This window comes from Thunnus albacares, chromosome 9, assembly GCF_914725855.1.
Source record: "Thunnus albacares chromosome 9, fThuAlb1.1, whole genome shotgun sequence".
Taxonomy (NCBI): domain Eukaryota; kingdom Metazoa; phylum Chordata; class Actinopteri; order Scombriformes; family Scombridae; genus Thunnus; species Thunnus albacares.
Window position 1 is genome coordinate 4708112 of NC_058114.1, and position 17754 is coordinate 4725865.

The 17754-nt window shown below is 40.5% G+C and overlaps 1 protein-coding gene across 1 annotated transcript; it reads right to left on the reverse strand.

Annotated features, from left to right (window-relative positions):
* Positions 1 to 949: 949 nt before the first annotated feature.
* On the reverse strand, positions 950 to 7729 carry sirt5 (sirtuin 5). The gene is given in 10 exon segments (XM_044361984.1): positions 950 to 1303; positions 1305 to 1370; positions 2095 to 2210; positions 2697 to 2820; positions 2940 to 2993; positions 3946 to 4033; positions 4869 to 5094; positions 6424 to 6557; positions 6678 to 6793; positions 7624 to 7729. Coding segments are annotated over 9 exon segments (990 nt in total). The 5' UTR covers positions 6781 to 6793; positions 7624 to 7729; the 3' UTR covers positions 950 to 1224.
* Between the last annotated feature and the right edge of the window lie 10025 nt (positions 7730 to 17754).

Genomic DNA, 17754 nt, shown 5'->3' on the forward strand with positions numbered 1-17754 from the left:
CTTTGACCATCGCCTGTAACAGAGAGCCTATAGATGTAAACACACAGTCCACTACCATCACCACCACCACACACTGCAGGAAGGGAAGGAAACAGTTTATAAGAATAGAACATTTATCTCAATGGACTTCATTTCGTGTCAATATGCTATTCCAGTCATATCTCGAAATACATAACAAATCCTTCATCTCCTCATGACAGCGTGCACAGTCTCTGGTTTCCCTGGTTTAACTGCAGCTGACTCGTGGCTACTGGCAGGCATCGTACACAGTATTCATCACGGTCCATAGATTCAGACAACACAGAAGTGACACATATCCCAGACAGAGCTCACGGATTCACTGGAAGGAATCAGGTTTGTCTTCAAACTGGAGGAGAGAAGCTTTCACAACAACAGCAGCAGCTAAACACTGCCCCCTACTGTCATACATTCATTATTCATTCACTGCAAATGGAGTGGGTTTTATACACAACACAGTTAATGTTTTGGAAGAACCAGTGGAAACTAACACATAAATTATTGAATTAAATAGAGCTGCAATGATTAGTCAATTAATTGATTAGCTGACAACTATTTTGATGATCAATTAATCATTTTGTGCCATTCTTTAAAGAAAAAAAAATCTCTGATTCCAGCTTCTCAAATGTGAATATAGTGTTCTATGACAGTAAAGTTAATATCTTTGGTTTGCGGACAAAACAAACAGACAATTTGAAGACGTCACCTTGGGCTCCAGGAAACAGTCCTCCACATTTTTCACCGTTTTCTGACATTTTCTGGACCAAACAACTAATCGATTAACCGAGAAAATAATCAACAGATTAATAGATAATGAAAATAATCATTAGTTGCAGCCCTATAATTAAAGCTCTGCAGTCATCACAGCGGACTAGTGTTTGGCATCAAAGTAACATCTGCTACAATGTTGAATATTTCATTTTTTTAAAAGTTTTTCATTTAATAGAAATAAATCAGCTGTTGTTGGCACCTTGCAGAACATGAACCATCAAAGCTAGAAGCCACAAAAGACAAAGTGTATCAACTTGATATTAACGGCCTAAAGTTCAGTGTGTTTAAATATTAATTATATAATCTGTTTACTCTTCATTGTGTGACAACTTGAACAAACTGTTTCCCTTTTTGATTGTTTGTTGGCTTCTTCTTATTTTTCATGAACCTTGTGTCCACATTCTTCATGTCGGGTACTCGTCATATTCAACCCCATTATTCTTGGTATTTGTACCAATAAAGTCCTCCAGTGTTAGACAGTCTGGTCTGTGAAGAGCCGGACTGGTTCTCATTATTGTTCGGTCTCGTGGCGGGCCAGTGCGGGGGGTAAGGTGGTCCCACAGGGGCCATGGAAGTGGAACCTAAAACGTACACAAAAGGTTGTTAGACTGTAACAATGAGATAAACTGCTTTAAAGGGGACATATGATGCATATTTCCAGCTCTATATTAATATTCTGAGGCTCTACTGGGATATCTCTGCATGATTTACAGTTAAAAAAAATCTATTTATCTTATACTGGTCCTTTATGCAGCCCCCCAGTTCAGCCTTTGTCTGAAACAGGCAGTTTTAGCTCCTGTCTCTTTAAGGCCCGCCTCCTGATGAACCCACTCTGTTCTGATTGGTCAGTTTCCTGAAGCTGCCCATCAGCAGACATCCGCAGGCTCCAGAGGCCACATCAATAAACAATACTAGTAGGATTCTGCTTTTTTACACAAAATGGAAAGTTCTCCAATACATCCATACATGTTTGAGCCTGAATCTGATCCGATATATGCGAGTGGACAACGTGAAAAACCTGTGAAACAACCTTAGCAACAAAGATTACGTAACAGACGGCTGTTTGTGGGCATGTGTGAGCGATCTGACATCATCACGAAGGGGAAGTAGAGATACCTTTGCAAACAAAGCGTTCAGAGCAGGCTGAAGCCCTGGCTTTTGCCTTGAAGGCAACATTTTTACACATGTTAACCTCAAGTTTTGGACCACGTTTAACATCATAACAGTATAAAAATAAAAGACAATCACAAAAAGCATGTTATGTCCCCTTTAAATGATGCATGTGTGTGTGATAGTGTGACATACTTGAAGCGCATGGTGGCCGGAGTGTTTTCCATGTTGAATTCAGCCACAGGGACGCCTCTGGCTGCCACCTGAGGAGCAAACATGGCCGCCGGATACACGATGGATGAAGTGCCAACCTGCAGAGGGGGAAGTTATTTAGGAATTTAAAAAAACCAGTGGAGGAAAAAAAAAAGGTTTTCCAAACATGTCTGAAATAACAAACATGGAAAAAAATAAAAAGGGAAGCTGTTGAAAGCAAAAAGTGACAACGTGTACTATGATAAATATGTGCACAAATACAGGCATTTTATAGACAAAACTAAGTCTAATCGGTTAGTTAGTATGTTAGTAAAAATAATCGACAGATTCATCAATAATGAAAATAATTATTAGTTGCAAGTCACAGCTCACATGTAGCAAATTTGGTGAAACTGGCCTCAAATTTCCTGCTGGTCCGGGGATTAAAACGCTGTTTCACAAGCTCACTTCTCTAATTTTAGGCCACCAGTGCCCACTAACTATTATTGAGTGTGATAATAAAATTCTCAGGTACATTATTCAGTTTGGTAGTAATACTGACTGAACTCTCTGTCACACGCACACACACACACACACACACTCACCACCAGACACAGGTCACAGCTATCCAGCACTTTCTCTGCGTGGTTGAGGACGTCTGAATCCAGAGTCTCTCCAAACCAAACCACAGCTGGTCTCAGGAGACCGTGACAGCCTGTCTGCTCACACCTGAAACACACACACACACACACACACACACACACACACATACGCTTCGTCAACAAACAAAATACCTTGATCTGCAAAGAGCAGAGCAAAAAAAAAAAAGCGAATGTGAGTCATCCTACCTGGGCAGATCCTGGACAGGGATCTGAGCGTCATGTGTGTCTGGGTCTGGAGCTCTGAGGAAGCAGTTTGATGAAGAGGTCAGGTGAAATATAAGAAAAAGGTAAATTCCACCCAAATACATTCTCAAATAATGTTAAATGTAGAGACGCTTGCAGCAGGGATTTCCTAAATCTAAAACATTTTTCCCTTCAAATTCATGTCATTTAATATTGATACTGATCCTCTATTTGATATTTATATTTCCCCACATGAAACAGCTACACTTGAAATACATTAAAGTTAATAAATCCACAACATCTTAGCTAAAGTATGATTGACAATTTAATAATTCTTCATAAAGAGAACATTGAATGCATCATAGTAGAAGAAATGACAGAAAAACCACAACAAACATAAAAATACTGACCAATTAAATAAATCAGCCTCAAAACTAACATCCAAAGGGACACTTTAAATAACCGTTTCATCTATTTTCTTTCATTATTCATTCATCTTTTACTAATTCATGATATTTCTCTCATCTTTTAAATGTAACTGTTCTCCATCAGCGATGTGCACGAACTCATCGTATTCCTTCTGATGTTTTAATAAAACAAAAATGATATTTAGGACACTTAAATGAAAAGAGAAGAGTGGATTCAAATTTAATCAGGATTATTATTATTAACAGAGCACAGTACGGATCAATTTAACTTGACACGATCGGTTCTGATATGAATTTTGAATTTCAGCTCAGGACGTCTTTCGTTTAATCTGCAGCTGAGACGGATTTTAAATAAACCATTTTAAATGTCAAATAAGAGACAAAGTGACATTTCAGGCGAGTCAGAGTTTCCTTTTCACCGTGTTAGCAGGTGTTATTTAGCTCCTGACATCTGAATCAGCCTGTTTTCTCTGACATTTTGCGCTTAAACGAATGTGATCAATATCTCTTGTAACAAATGTTCATATTATTGAGGGAAGAACTGTGCGGTTCACCAGTTTATACTGGGTGAAGCGACTTACCCTTTGCCCTTCAGAGCTGCACAGATGGGGCTCTTGTAATTGGCTGCTTCATGACCACAACTCATGCAGCGCGTTTTAAACAGACTTCCTGAAGTTACAGAACACAATAAGTCAGTAAGTCAACAGAAAATTCTTCAACATTTTAATAATTGGATCGTTTTATGTAATTAATCACATAAAATGGCAACATTTCACTGTGAGGATGTGTGACTTTTCTCTATTATCTATATTTTTTTACTAATTTTCTGACATTTTATGCACTTAACTATTAATTAATGATTAATCTAGAAATAATTGATAGATCAATCAACAATGAAAATAAATGGTATTAAAGGAATAGTTCAACATTTTGGGAAATTGCATTCTTACATTGAGTTAGATACAAAAATTGACACCACTATCATGTCTGTATGGCTCAATTCAATTCAATAAAGCTTTATTTATTCTTGTGAAGGTAATTGTATGCAGCCGCTTGATACACACACAGTTGAAAGAAACTACAAACAATGAAATGCTAGAATCTTAAAAAACTATATGTGGAATTGTTAAAAACTATGGTACATATGAAGCTATGATATCTAAGCTAACTCAAGGAAGTTACCGGTCCGAACCAGGAAATAGTCTGATATATAACCCTCATAACACACCGTTTTGTCACTTTTACACTTCAGTTTTTGTACAAATTGAAAAAATGATGATGAGTGAGCTTCAGAGGTGTTGGTAGGTGGATTTTGTTCGGTTAGATCCAGATGAGCTCTTCCTCGTTTCCAGTCTTTATGCTAAGATAAACTCAGCTGCCCGGCTGCTGGCTGCAGCTACATACACACTGTACAGACGTAAGAGTGGTATCTGTGTTCTCATGTATTTCCCAAAAAGTTGGATTATTTCTTTAAGTGTCTTCGCTCTTTATAAATTTTACTTACCGTGGATTTCCAGGATGTTTTTGGATCCGGCGCGGCGGTGGAGCTCGTCGATGTTCTGAGTGACGACGGTGACGTTACGACCCTGTTTGCTCAGCCTCTCCTCACACTCTGCGATAGCCAGGTGAGCGGGGTTAGGGTTTTTCGTGAGCATGACCTCGCGGCGGTAGTGATAAAACTCCCAGACACGTGAAGGATTCCTGGAGAAGGCCTCCGGGGTGGCGAGTTCCTAACAGAGACCAAGACAATAATCAGTGCAGATCAAAAAGTTCACTATAAAAATAATATTACAAAAGCTCCTTTATTTACAACAGATTTTGCTTGTTGGAAATTTAAGCTAAATTACGTCCTACACTGTTAACAGAAGACAAAGCAACTTCCTAAAGAATTAGACATGTTGGTTTCTTCTGAGTCAGGACTATTTTAGTTGTAGTCAGCTCACTTCCTGTTATAATTCATTAGAGACGCTTGACTATATGTAAGCCCTGGGATTGACTGGCGACCTGTCCAAGGTCTAGCCCAGTGTCAGCTGGGATTGACTCCAGCTCCCCAGCAACCCTCTAGAAGATAAGCAGTAAAGAACATGGATGAATGGATGGAAGCTTGATAAGACTCCTAAACCAGAGCAGGACAGAAGAGTTTGTTATTTCCTACAAGTACCCTAAGCAAGAAATTCTCTTTTGAGAAAGAATATCGCTGCTTTGGGGCTGCGACTAACAATCATTTTCCTTATCAGTTAATCCGGTAATTATTTTCTTGATTCATTATTTATCGCCTCTCAGAGGCCCGAGGTGACGCCTTTAAATGTCTTGTTTTATCAGATCAACAGTCCAAAATCCAAAGATGTTCTGTTTTCTATTATGTATGACACATAAAAGCTTCAAGTCCTCACTTTTGAGGTGCTGCAACCAACACATTTTTGGCATTTTTTCAGTTATTCGATTATCAAAATAGTTGCCAATATATTTTCTGTCAATTGACTAATTGATTAATCCTCAGTGGTTATGCTGTGGATTCAACACATTAAAAAACTTTAACAGACTGATCTAAAAAAAAACATCACTTGTGGCTTTATGATCAGCTACTAAGCATCTAAATATTTGCCTATAAACATGACCTGTGTTTTCCATTTAAGGATATGAATGGCGACTTTCTATAATTCTCTTCTCGTGTGCAAACTCATGTGCAAACCAACAATGAATTGATCCTACTTACAAGTATTGTGTATGTATCAAAAGCCTGATATATCTTATTCCTCTGTGTCTTAGACCTGGAAGAGTTTGGGCAGGGTAGTTTGTTTAGAAATGGCTCCAAAGACTAGTGATCACTTTTATTAGTCTTTACTCTACACAAACTACCCTGCCCAAACTCTTTATGATGAACTGACATGTCATCCAGTTGGTTTGGTTGGGTTTTTTGGCTCTGCACATGAGATTTATGACAGTAAGAAAAATATAATGAGAATAACATGGAGCAATCCAAGAAAGAAAAAGATGCAACAGTAATGCATTCAATATGTTTTGACAGCTGATAAAAAAAAACAGAAGTGGATGTCTACCTGTGCTTGCCATTTTCTCCAGTAGCCCCCGGCTCCTCTGAAGGTGGGGACTCCACTCTCGGCACTCACACCTGCTCCAGTGATGATGGCTATGTTTTTGGCTTTGGAGAAAATCTCCCTGAATGCTGCCAGGTCTAAACATTGACACCCCACAAACACACAAACTGATTAGAAAATACACAAAGTGACAGTAATGGAAATAATATTTCCTTTCGTATGAAGACATTGTGAAGGTGAAGCTGCAGAAAGTCTACCTGAACTGGGCCTCGCCATTTGTTGACCACCTGGGGGTTTCTTCAGGTGAGCACAAATATGTGGGTTTATTAAACCTCTACAGGCAAACTGGCGCACAATCATTTGACTTTGGTGCCTGAAGAGAAAAATTACACTGTAATTGCAGCCAAAACTAACAGCAACTTATGTCTTTCATGTAATTGTTGATGATCATATTTTAGACTTTTCAGTACCAATTAATAATTCAAGTCACGAAGGTAACCATGTTTTTGTGAATTAAACATAAGCAAGGAGATATGTCACTTCCGGCTGCCATGTTTGTTTGGACAAATAAAGGAGTGGCAACTTGAACAACACTTTATACATGTCCTTCGTTGTGCAGCAGACGGCTTATTTATGGTCCAGATGGATAAAAGAGTCTTTGGTCCATCTGGAAATGCCTTTAAAACAGAGATTAAGACTGTCACGAGTAGACATTAACGGTTTTCTCAAAGTTTGCCTCATAAAACAGTTTTCTAACCGTGACTTGAATGTAACTTTCGTTTTAAAAGTCTCAAATGTAAAAGCGTTGAGGCCCTTCAGTGTGGTTATTTTTGCTCTCAGTAAGGTCACTATCACTTTATAAAGCTAAGAGGTCACCTGAGTTAACATATAAAAGCATATCCAAGCCTCTTGACTTGTGTTTGCACATGCTGTCAAAATAGTTGTGATTTCTGCAGCACTATAGCTCGTTGTTTTTTTTACACATTAACTAGCAAATAATACACTTTCCCTGCGTAGCAGCTAAGCTAGTAGCAGCCTCGCAGCTGTCTGTTAGCGAGCTAAGCTAGCGCCGGTTTCCACAGTAACAGCGGTTTAACCGGCGTCACGTCACGTCGTCATGACAACTTGGTATTCCAACATATGCATATTTCCAGAGACGACTAAGTTCCTTGGTCAAATCTCTGGTTTGCTGAGACCGACTACCTGTCAAAGCGAAGCCCCAGACCATGAACTGTAGCAACCAGGAACTCAGTCGGTGTTTGTTTCTCATCCAGCAGCTCAGCAGCTGAGATGATTGGTCACGCTTACAGGTGATGAGCCTATCAGGAGGCAAAGTGAGGTAAACGAGTTCAGGTAATGAGCCTATCAGAAGGGACAGCGAGGTAAATAACAACTGCTCCAAACACAGAAATGACCAGCAGAGGGAGCATTTGTACTACAATAGTCGCTTTACTGCATGTTTCCATCCCTGCAGTATGGAGGCCTTATTAAGGATAGAAAGGTAGTTTCATGCATTTCTGGATGACTAAAATTTAATGTCAGCTTCACTTACTTTTAACCAGAACTGTCAATAAAGAACAGAATCAGATTTGCTTGCTGTGCTGCCCCTCTCTTGTGTATTGTTATTGATTTAATGGAAGCATGCCAATGCTACAGTGATTTTTGATTCCCCTTTCCCACTAGAGGCCAGCATTGGAGCAGTAAAACATGTGTTCCAAATGTGATTGTAATTGTGTTTTACTCCAATAACCCTGTTTGATCTGAGATAGATAGATAGATAGATAGATAGATAGATAGATAGATAGAAAGATAGGCAACATTATGCTATTGTTAAATTTCCTGTTTCATGGCATGTGTTTATTTTGTATCATGTTTTCAATGATGAATTATTGTAATTATAGCAGATAAGTTTTGGTCGGCCCTGCAGCCTGACCACTCTCAGACCTGTCACTTCTTCTTTCTTTGTCCCACCCTGAATGTATGTCTGTTGGTTAGTCTGTCAAACCAGTAGATAATTTTATTGACTGGTGGTGTCACAAAGCTTTTCTCAAAGAGCCACAAATGATCCATATCCAGCTTCATGATGGCAGCTGCCGGTTGATTGCATTGCTTTTAAGGGGGGTTTAAAGGAGATAAGTGGACATTTCTTAAAATGGGAGGAAAGGTGCCTGCAAGACCTGTTATATTTACAGCCAGCAGAAATGTATGACAACTTATGATCCAAATTAATAGCCCATAACATCCTAATTAGAGTGCGCAAGCATGTTTTGACACAGCCTCATAATTATTGTTGGCTTCTAAAACTCACTAGTGAGATTTTAATATCAGGTCTGACCTTGATATTTTACCTTTCATGTTTATGTTCCTATAAAAGTGAGTTTTTATAGGCCCGTAGTTTTTGTGATTTAATGATGGTCAGGTCCATTTTAGTTATTTTTCCTCAATGATGTCCTTGTAATTTAGGCTTGTGAGCTTGATGATCATAGCTGCAATTATTGATTATTTTTATTATTGATTCATCTGATTATTTTTTCAACAAACCAATTAGTCTTCTAAATGTCTCAAAATTGCCACACAACAAAAAACCCATCACAACTTCCCAGAGCCAAAGGAATAGATGGCATTTTCTGCTTGATAAATGGCTTAAAGGATGACTCAATTATCAAGATTGTGGTCGATTTATTTTCTGTAAATCGATAAATTATTTCCCCTGAGGATATAAGCCACCCTGGCAACACTTAAATGAACAGAAGAGGTGATTGTGGTCTCTTGCTTTTCATTGGCCAATAGAGTTGGAACTTGAGCAGGTGGAGCTGACTTACAGGAAAAAAAAAATAGGAACAGATCATCAAGCTTACCATCTCCTCTCTCTCTCTCTCTCTCTCTCTCTCTCTCTCTCTCTCTCTCTCTCTCTCTCTCTCTCTCTTGCTCTCTCTCTTCCTCCCCCCCTCCTACCGTCCATCACCATTACAATAGCCCGCCCGCCCCCCCCCCCCCCCCCCCCCCCCCCTCCTACACCGTCTGCCCGGGCGGGTGCACGAGTGGCTGCTGCTGCTGCTGCTGCTGCGGCGCCGAATCTCTCGCAGTCCCGCCGGTCGCCTGTGGACGCTGCCCGGCTGGCCGAACATGGCGGCGGCCCCGGAGGAGGAGGTAGACCGCAGACCGATCCGGAGGGTCCGGTCCAAGAGTGACACGCCTTACATCAACGAGGCGAGGATCTCATTGCACCTGGAGACAGGTAGGCAACCAGCCAGCGACACCGATGCCCCTCACTTCATGTCTGGGTGTATTACAGTTAGCAGCCTCTACGGGGGGGGGGGGGGGGGATAGCATATTATAGTGAAACGCTGCTTCGCTATGAGAGCAATGGCTCAATCGTTTAGTGACAGTTCCCACACATCAGCATGACTTTGGGCTTTCATTGTGCAGGTCTGACGGTACCCATAGTGCTCAGCTGCACCTAGGTGGACGGTAACCACACAGTGACTCATGCACTAGGAGATGAGCGGGCAAGAATCTCCCACATAGGCTGTTTTTTTTGTTCTAAGTATGCGTGCGATTTGCGGTGTGCAAGGTACGATTAGGTAGTGGAAACCTAATTATCCCTATAGGACGATTGATTGCTGTTGCTCCAACCAGACTCCGCCTTGATTGTCGGCTGCAGTGAAATGTTGTGTGAACTTGGCTGCCTCGGGCCACTCGTTTAAAATGCAGTTGTTATCACTGCGTTTGGAGAAGGGTGAGGGACGGATGCTCTTGAATGCGAAATCCTATATAGTTTGTCTGCGTGAAAACAGGAGAGATAAGTTATTGTTTCCTTTGTTGCCATGGTCACGATGGTACGCTGTCACGAAGCCTGGATCATGGGCATCTTGGGGGGGTTTTACAGCTACATCCATGTTCGTTTTCATCATGTTTTTGATTTGAAAATAAGCAGTTTCTCCTATGAAAAGCTCTCCTCATCCCCGGGAGGGAGGCTGCTTTAATATCACATCAGCGCGGAGCTGTCCACCGGCCCTCGGTGCTGAAAATGACACCGAGCAGGATAGACGAACAGGAATCGGCATTTCTCCATCCATGATCATCCACGTTACATACATGAGACGCTTTTCTTTTTTCTTTTTTTTTTTTTTTTTTTAAAAAAAGAGCCCCTGCATCCGAATAGCTTGTGGCAGACCCTCCCCCAGAATTGCCCGATGTGACAAATCCCTGTCACATGGTGCTTGGTCGTCTAGGCTAGACTCAAGCTTATATTTTTCCATTTCCGGACAGATGCCAACGCTAGAAAATTCTCCAGCCTGGCTATAGTTATTTATTTACCTTCATTTTCCTTTTTTTAAACATGTAAACTGCAATGCCTTAGTCAGCAATCATATTAAATTTACTTTACATAGTCACTGTTAAACCAAATCATAACAGTACTGTGTGAAAGGGCATGTGTGGCTCTATTTATATTTTTAAGTCCACCTTTATCTTTAGCCTTAAGTACAGGTGAGAGCTGTATGTGAAAAACCAGCCTTACATAAATCTTAATGAGATCAGGAATTACTCACATGCTTGCTCTGTAATATGCCCTCCTCCTCCCCCCTTTAGCCTGCTTAGACCTTTATGACTCACGGTGTTCAGACCCACCTACTCATAATCTCTCTCAGCTGCCCTCTCTCTGGCCCTTAACAATCTTCCTCTCCATTTTGTTTTCTATTAAACAGCAGCACCTCATGTCAGCTAGATTAGCTGAGCCTCCCCAATATGAGTACCACTATTCTTTCTTGGAGCTTTGTGTCAGGCTTTCCATCAGACATGGCTTGAATGTGAAGGAGTCAGGGGAGGAGGTAGAGGAGGGGCGGGGGGCGGCTGCTGTGTCTTGCTAACAGTGCTGCTCCTGGCTGTTAGCTAAAAACAGAGCAGGCAGGCTGCAGCTGCGTGACACTGGCATGGCATCATCGAGGATCCAGCGGGCACTGCCAGCTACGTCAAAGGAGGGATGTTTTTCTTCACACCTTTCACTCGAACCACGAAGCATCCCTGCCTTCTTTCCCTTTCCCCCCCTTTTCTCTTTTCCCCCAAGCAAATCCCTCTGCCCACCCACTCACTTGATTCCCATTTACTTCATGTCTGTGTGTTTAGCTGCTGTTGTTTTGCATAAATCCAGCCCACTCTTTTCTTTGATGTGTGTCACCATTCATATGTGACAATATCCATGCCATCCTCACTCAGTGTGCTTGTGTGTGTTGATATGTATGCGTGTGCCTGTGTGCAAGTGTGTGTGTTTGTGTGTGTGTGGGAGGCTGGAAGTATTAGGTTTACTAAACAAGAGTTTATCACTGTGGCTTTTGCCAGATGGCATGTTGTTGCTCTCTTGAGCCTGACCCTCTCCAGCCATGCTCACCACTGAACCAGGAACCAGAATTTCATTACAGTGCATTAAGCTGCTGTCCACCAGTGCTCCCAGTGCAGAATCATCACTGTGCTACTAGATGTTGTAGACTAGGCTATATTGACCTGATTTATTTTGAGTTTAGAGGCAGTTTGCGGAGAATAAGTGACATTTTTAAAACATAAATCATGTATGCATGCACAGATCCTTGATCTAAGATGCAGAGGGGACTCATGTTTCTGTCCATCTGATGATTGTAAATCCAATATTCATTCTCCTTTTAACTCTAGTTTGATCATCATCAACTGCTGAGACAAATGTGTCTTTTTAGCTGCTAGATGTTCCCCTTTCTTCATCAGCTATTCTCTAAGTTTGTCCATCTGCCAAATGGTGCAGGGCAGTTAATATTCAGAGGCTTTGTCAGAGCTTCTTTGCTGAAAACAACGTTGATGAAAGTGCTGAGACTGAACCTCACAGTGAATGTGCTGTAAAACCAAAACAATGAGTCAGAAGAGGCTAAAAAGCTCCATAGAGCTGCAAAGTTGGTTATAACTGTCTGTGAGTTCATCACTAGGGGCAACCCTTTATCACGATACAGTGATATGATTGTGTTAATATAAAAAACTGATTAATGCAGCTTCTAAGTGAAGTTCTGTGGGTTTTAAAAATGATGGACCAGTACAACATGCACCCATTAAAATGGATCTACCAGTGTGTCCCGCAGGAAGTTAAGCATAACACAACATCGCAAACTATCAGTGACTTTTTGTTTCACTCTTCCCTGTTTTTTATGCACATTATTCAGACGAGATCTGTTTTAAAGCCTGTGTGTTGGAATTTCAACTGGTTTCCATCATCTTGAGTCAGTCCAGAGCGCAGGCAGCACAGCTCTTCTCCAGCAATATAAATCCAGGTCAGCTCAGTTGGATGTTAGCCCTTCGCACAAAGACCAAGACGCAGGCATTACCACACTCTCATTCAAGCATAGAGAGCCTTAATACAGACCTGAATGAAAGACTGAGACAAGGAATGAGAGGAGGAGGTGGAGGAGTGGGAAGAGGTGGAGGAGGAGGAGGATGAGTAGGACAGGGTGGCAGGATGGAAGCTTTAGTAGATTGTAGTAACATAAAGGCTGGCACAATGAAAAAGAAACAGATTTGGCTGTATTCCATAGAATATGGTGGGAATGGTGCACGTAAAACCACCTCCCACCGTCTGAGTGAAAACCTTTTGTCTTTCTCTCATGCACATACCATCAACACTGCTATCTGCATACTTTTAAGAGGCCTTGAGCAGAGTGCCAGAACTACCTGGGCAGAATACAAAAGCACAGGGAGGAAGTGAGAGAGAGCTTTAAATGCAGAGGAGTACTTCCACTGCCTTGCTGCCTCCCACCAAACACACAAAACCCCTCACTCTTCCTCCGCTGGCACGTGGGTTCATCCATTCAGCTCAGACAAGCTGGCCATTGTGCGGAGAGAAAACCTGAGCCAAGTAAGGCCTGTGACTCAGACCCAAGCTGACACCCAAGAGAGTGGGAAGGTCTCGGCCACTGTGATGTCAGTGTGTATGAGCATATAGTGTCTCTTAAAGTAGAATGCCCTTGGGTACCTGTACACTCTTATAGATAATAAGTCTGCGATGCTACGTGTTCTGGGTGGTTGATTTATTGTGATAATGATACGCAGCAGCACATAAAAATTCCTTTCTCAAGCTGGCTTTATGTTTATTTTTTTGTCTAGACTAATTACAGTAAGACCAGGTAATTATTCTTGACTGGAGCTGAAGCAATTAATGGATTAATCAATTGACTGAAAAATAATGAGTTTCATGTTTTAAGCAAAAATGACAAACATTCCCTCGTTCAAGGTCTCAACTGAGTTGTGGGAATTTGCTCTTTTTCTTCATTTTACATGATTGTAAATTGACTATATTTAGGCTGTGGACTGTTGGTCGGACAAAACAAACTCATTTAAGGCATCATCTTGGGTTTTAGCAAATTGTGGTGGACATTTTTCTTTTTTTCACTTTTTCTGTAGACTAAATGATTAAATAATCTGTAAACTCAATCAGTATTGAAAAATAAATAGTTAAATATTAGTTGTAGCTTTAAACAGGACTCTTGGGTGGTTGTGGCTCAGGAGGTAGAGTGGGTCGTCCACCAATTAGAAGATCCGTGGTTCAATTCCCAGCTCTTCCAGTCCGCATGTCGAAGTGTCCTTGGGCAAGATACTGAGACCCAAATTGCTCCTGATGGCTGTGCCATCAGTGTATGAATATGTATGAATGGGTGAATGTGACTCGAGACTAGAAAGGCGCTTTACAAGTACAGCCCTTTTACCTTTTGGGATGATAGGTTGGTCGATGCCATAGATTTCAGATATCCTCAGTTTAATTATATTATATGGAACAATTTATTTATTGAAAACTACAGTGACAATGTCGGTAATCTGATGAATTTGGTTTATTGTCCAACCTTACTCAATGCAATCATTTGGTTGTACCCACTTTTCCTCAGCCTGCCTCGTCTACTTCTATACTGGCTCAGGAGGTAGAGCGGGTCGTCCACTAATCGGAAGATCCGCGGTTCAATTCCCAGCTCCTCCAGTCCGCATGTCGAAGTGTCTTTGGGCAAGATACTGAAACCCAAATTGCTCCTGATGGCTGTGCCATCAGTGTATGAATGTGTGTGAAAGGTTAGATTCCTCTGATGGGCAGGTTGAGACCTTGCGTCGCAGCCCCTGTACCCATTCAGCATATGAATGTGTATGACTGGGTGAATGTTACTCGTAGTGTAAAAAGCGCTTTTAGTGGTCAGAAAGACTAGAAAGGCGCTATACAAGTACAGTCCTTTTACCATTTGGGATGATAGGTTGGTCGATGCCATAGATTTCAGATATTCTCAGTTTAATCATATTATATGGGATTTAGACAATTAATTTATTGAAAACTACAGTAACAATGTTGGTAGTTTGATGAATTTGGTTTATTGTCTAACCTTACTCACTGTAATCATGAAGTTATGTTGTGTTATCATTTGGTTGTACCCACTTTCCCTCAGCCTGCTCTCTCTACTTCTATACTTATCTTACTTATATATGCTTATACATATTTGAATCTCTTTGCAAACCTCATCCTACATGCAAGTAGCATCTCATTTCTTTGTAGACCAAATGCAATGAATCTGCAGACTCAATCAGTAATGAAAAATAAATAGTTAATTATTAGTTGTAGCTTTAGACAGGACTTTGGGATGATACATTGGTCGATGTCATAGACTTCAGTTCTCAGTTTAATTATATGGGATTAAGACAATTTATTTATTGAAAACTACAGTAACAATGTTGGTAATCTGATGAATTTGGTTTATTGTCCAACTTTACTCAATGCAATCATTTGGTTGTACCCGCTTTTCCTCAGCCTGCCTCGTCTACTTCTATACTTCTCTCATTCTCTTTGCAAACCTGGCATCCTACATGCAAGTAGCATCTCATTTAGACAGTTGATTTAAGGAACTGACCGTCTATAGCAAATGTTTGTTCAGTTAGATTTGGTTTAAAATGCTCTGCTATTTGAGCAAGCTCAATATGAATCCAAGCAGCAGTGAATATTCTGCTGGGAGGACTAATCTTTCCCAATGAACACATAAATAAACATGAAATCTTAGTTAAATCAACAATACCAAAACCTTAGTACACAAGGCGGATTATCAAACAGTATCACTATAAACGTGTGAGTAGAGTAACAGTGAGAAGTGTTGAGTCATAACAGTCTCGCTGTACACTTGTATGACATCACTAATCAGCTGGTAGCCAGTATGAAATAGCCAATGAGGATGAAGCAGCTGATGTGAATCAGTTAAAGCGAGCACGACTTTGGTTCTCCTAAACTAACATGATACTCTGTAAAGTAATAATAATGATAATAATAAACTTTATTTATATAGCACTTTTCATAACACAGTTTCAAAGCTCTTTACAATAAAAACAGAGCACAGTATTTTATTTTATTTTTATTTTTACCTTTATTTTACCAGGCAAGACATTAAGAGCAGTTTCTTATTTACAATGACGGCCTGGTGAGTTCCAGAGGACAGTTGAAAGGTATAAGTAGGGTAGAGGACAAAAAAAAGAAGAACTAATGAATCAAACCGAAGTAAAACAGTATAAAGACACAACAAGGTTAAAACTAAATAAAACACCATAAAATAAAATATGTAGTGCATTGTTTTTGCAGTTGTTACACAAGAAATCAGCGTATTTTACTGTTTTTGTACTAACATGAAGTTATGCAATACGTTTGCTGACAGATGACGACCTGCTACTGCCAATCAAACTTCACAACTAGAAAGTTTTTCCAAATATTTGATGCTTAATTTAGATGTTTTCCTGAGTTCTTCCAGAAGCTGTCTCACCACCATTTAAATGTTTTGCATTGTGGGAAAATATCAAGATGGAGAGAATAGTTTAAAATCATTTCAGTGCTGGTCAGGCTCTGTTTCTTGTTCGTGTGTAGGTGTGATGTGCATTAAGTTAAGTCATTTCTGGCTCTTAATCATTTATTTCTTGCTTTCCTGTGTTGTACGCCTTGTTCTGCAGCCTGCCTGCAAGCCTCTTTGATATTTGTCCCCCCCCCCGTGGCTGCTTTAAGTGAGCCCCCTCGTGGCTCATCCCTGGGCCCTTCAGCCATGGGGGGTGCTGCTTGAGTTCTCCTCAGGCGAAGGAAAATACACGAGCAAAACCCGCAAAATGCCGCCAGAGATGCAAAGCACGTTCCCAGTAGCTGCTGTTTTAACAGTGTAACAGCGTGTTAGGATGGATTTTTTTTTTTCTCCCCCTTAAGTATTCTGTCTGTATTGGTGAAGGCCACCTATCAAAACTGATGAGCTGCATACAGGAGACAGAGAGAAGGAGAAGAGAGGGGTGACTCATATCCCTGTGATATGCCAACTCTCACATTCACACATTTACAGGGATGTACACACACAAACAACCACACGCACACAGACAAGCTCCTACAGGCTCTGCTGTTCTGTCACTTTGTATTAATTCAGCACATAGCGGGTCCAGTCAGAGACAGGAGGGAGGGGGGAGCAGAGGGATGGTGGGGGGCTTTTGAACACTGAATGGCAGTGAGAGAGAAGGAGATAAAGAAACTGTTGGAAGAACACTGAACTTTCTGTTGCCTCTGAACTCGCAGACGTCTTTTGTCCTTCCTTATCACATCACACGTTATTTAGCGCTGTTGTGTTCGGTGCTGTCTGTGTTTGGTGCCAACACATTTCTAGACAGATTGAGAAAGAAAAAGAGACCAAACCAGATAAACAGTAGCTCATGTTGTCATGAGAAAACCGTATATCTCCAGTTTTGGCTGATCCTGTGTGGGTTAAATACATTTAATTAGTCACACAACTCTCATCCAGTAGATTAAACTTTTCTGTTCTTGTTTTTGATCGTATACCTTCATGTTTTTTAGACTTCAGTATTTTGACATAATGTTGTTTGGTCTGATCATTTATTTCTGGTTCATTTTTTTGTACAGATGACATTTATAACAGTTGTAGTTGGTTTGGTTTGGGATGGTGGAAGAGCCCTTATGTGTATGTCCTTGTCCTTTGTTTTGTGTCGTTGGATTGTTTAACCTATTATCGTTATTATTATGTATTTATATTTTGTTTTTTTGTTTAAATATTTAATAACGTTAATGTTTTGTGCCTGAGGACCCCATTGAAAACGAGTTGGTGCATCTCAAGGGGTTTATCCTCTTATTACATTTTAAAAATAAAAAGGTTTTTGTCTCTCTTACCTTCACCAGGGTGGTTTCCAGTCTCTGTGTTGATAATCCATCAATTAGATTCACCAAACACAATAAATACAAAATATATGTGACAATATTACAACTATCTTTTTACAAAATACAATATAATTTTTGGTTAGAAAAAGGTTAAATCTTCATAT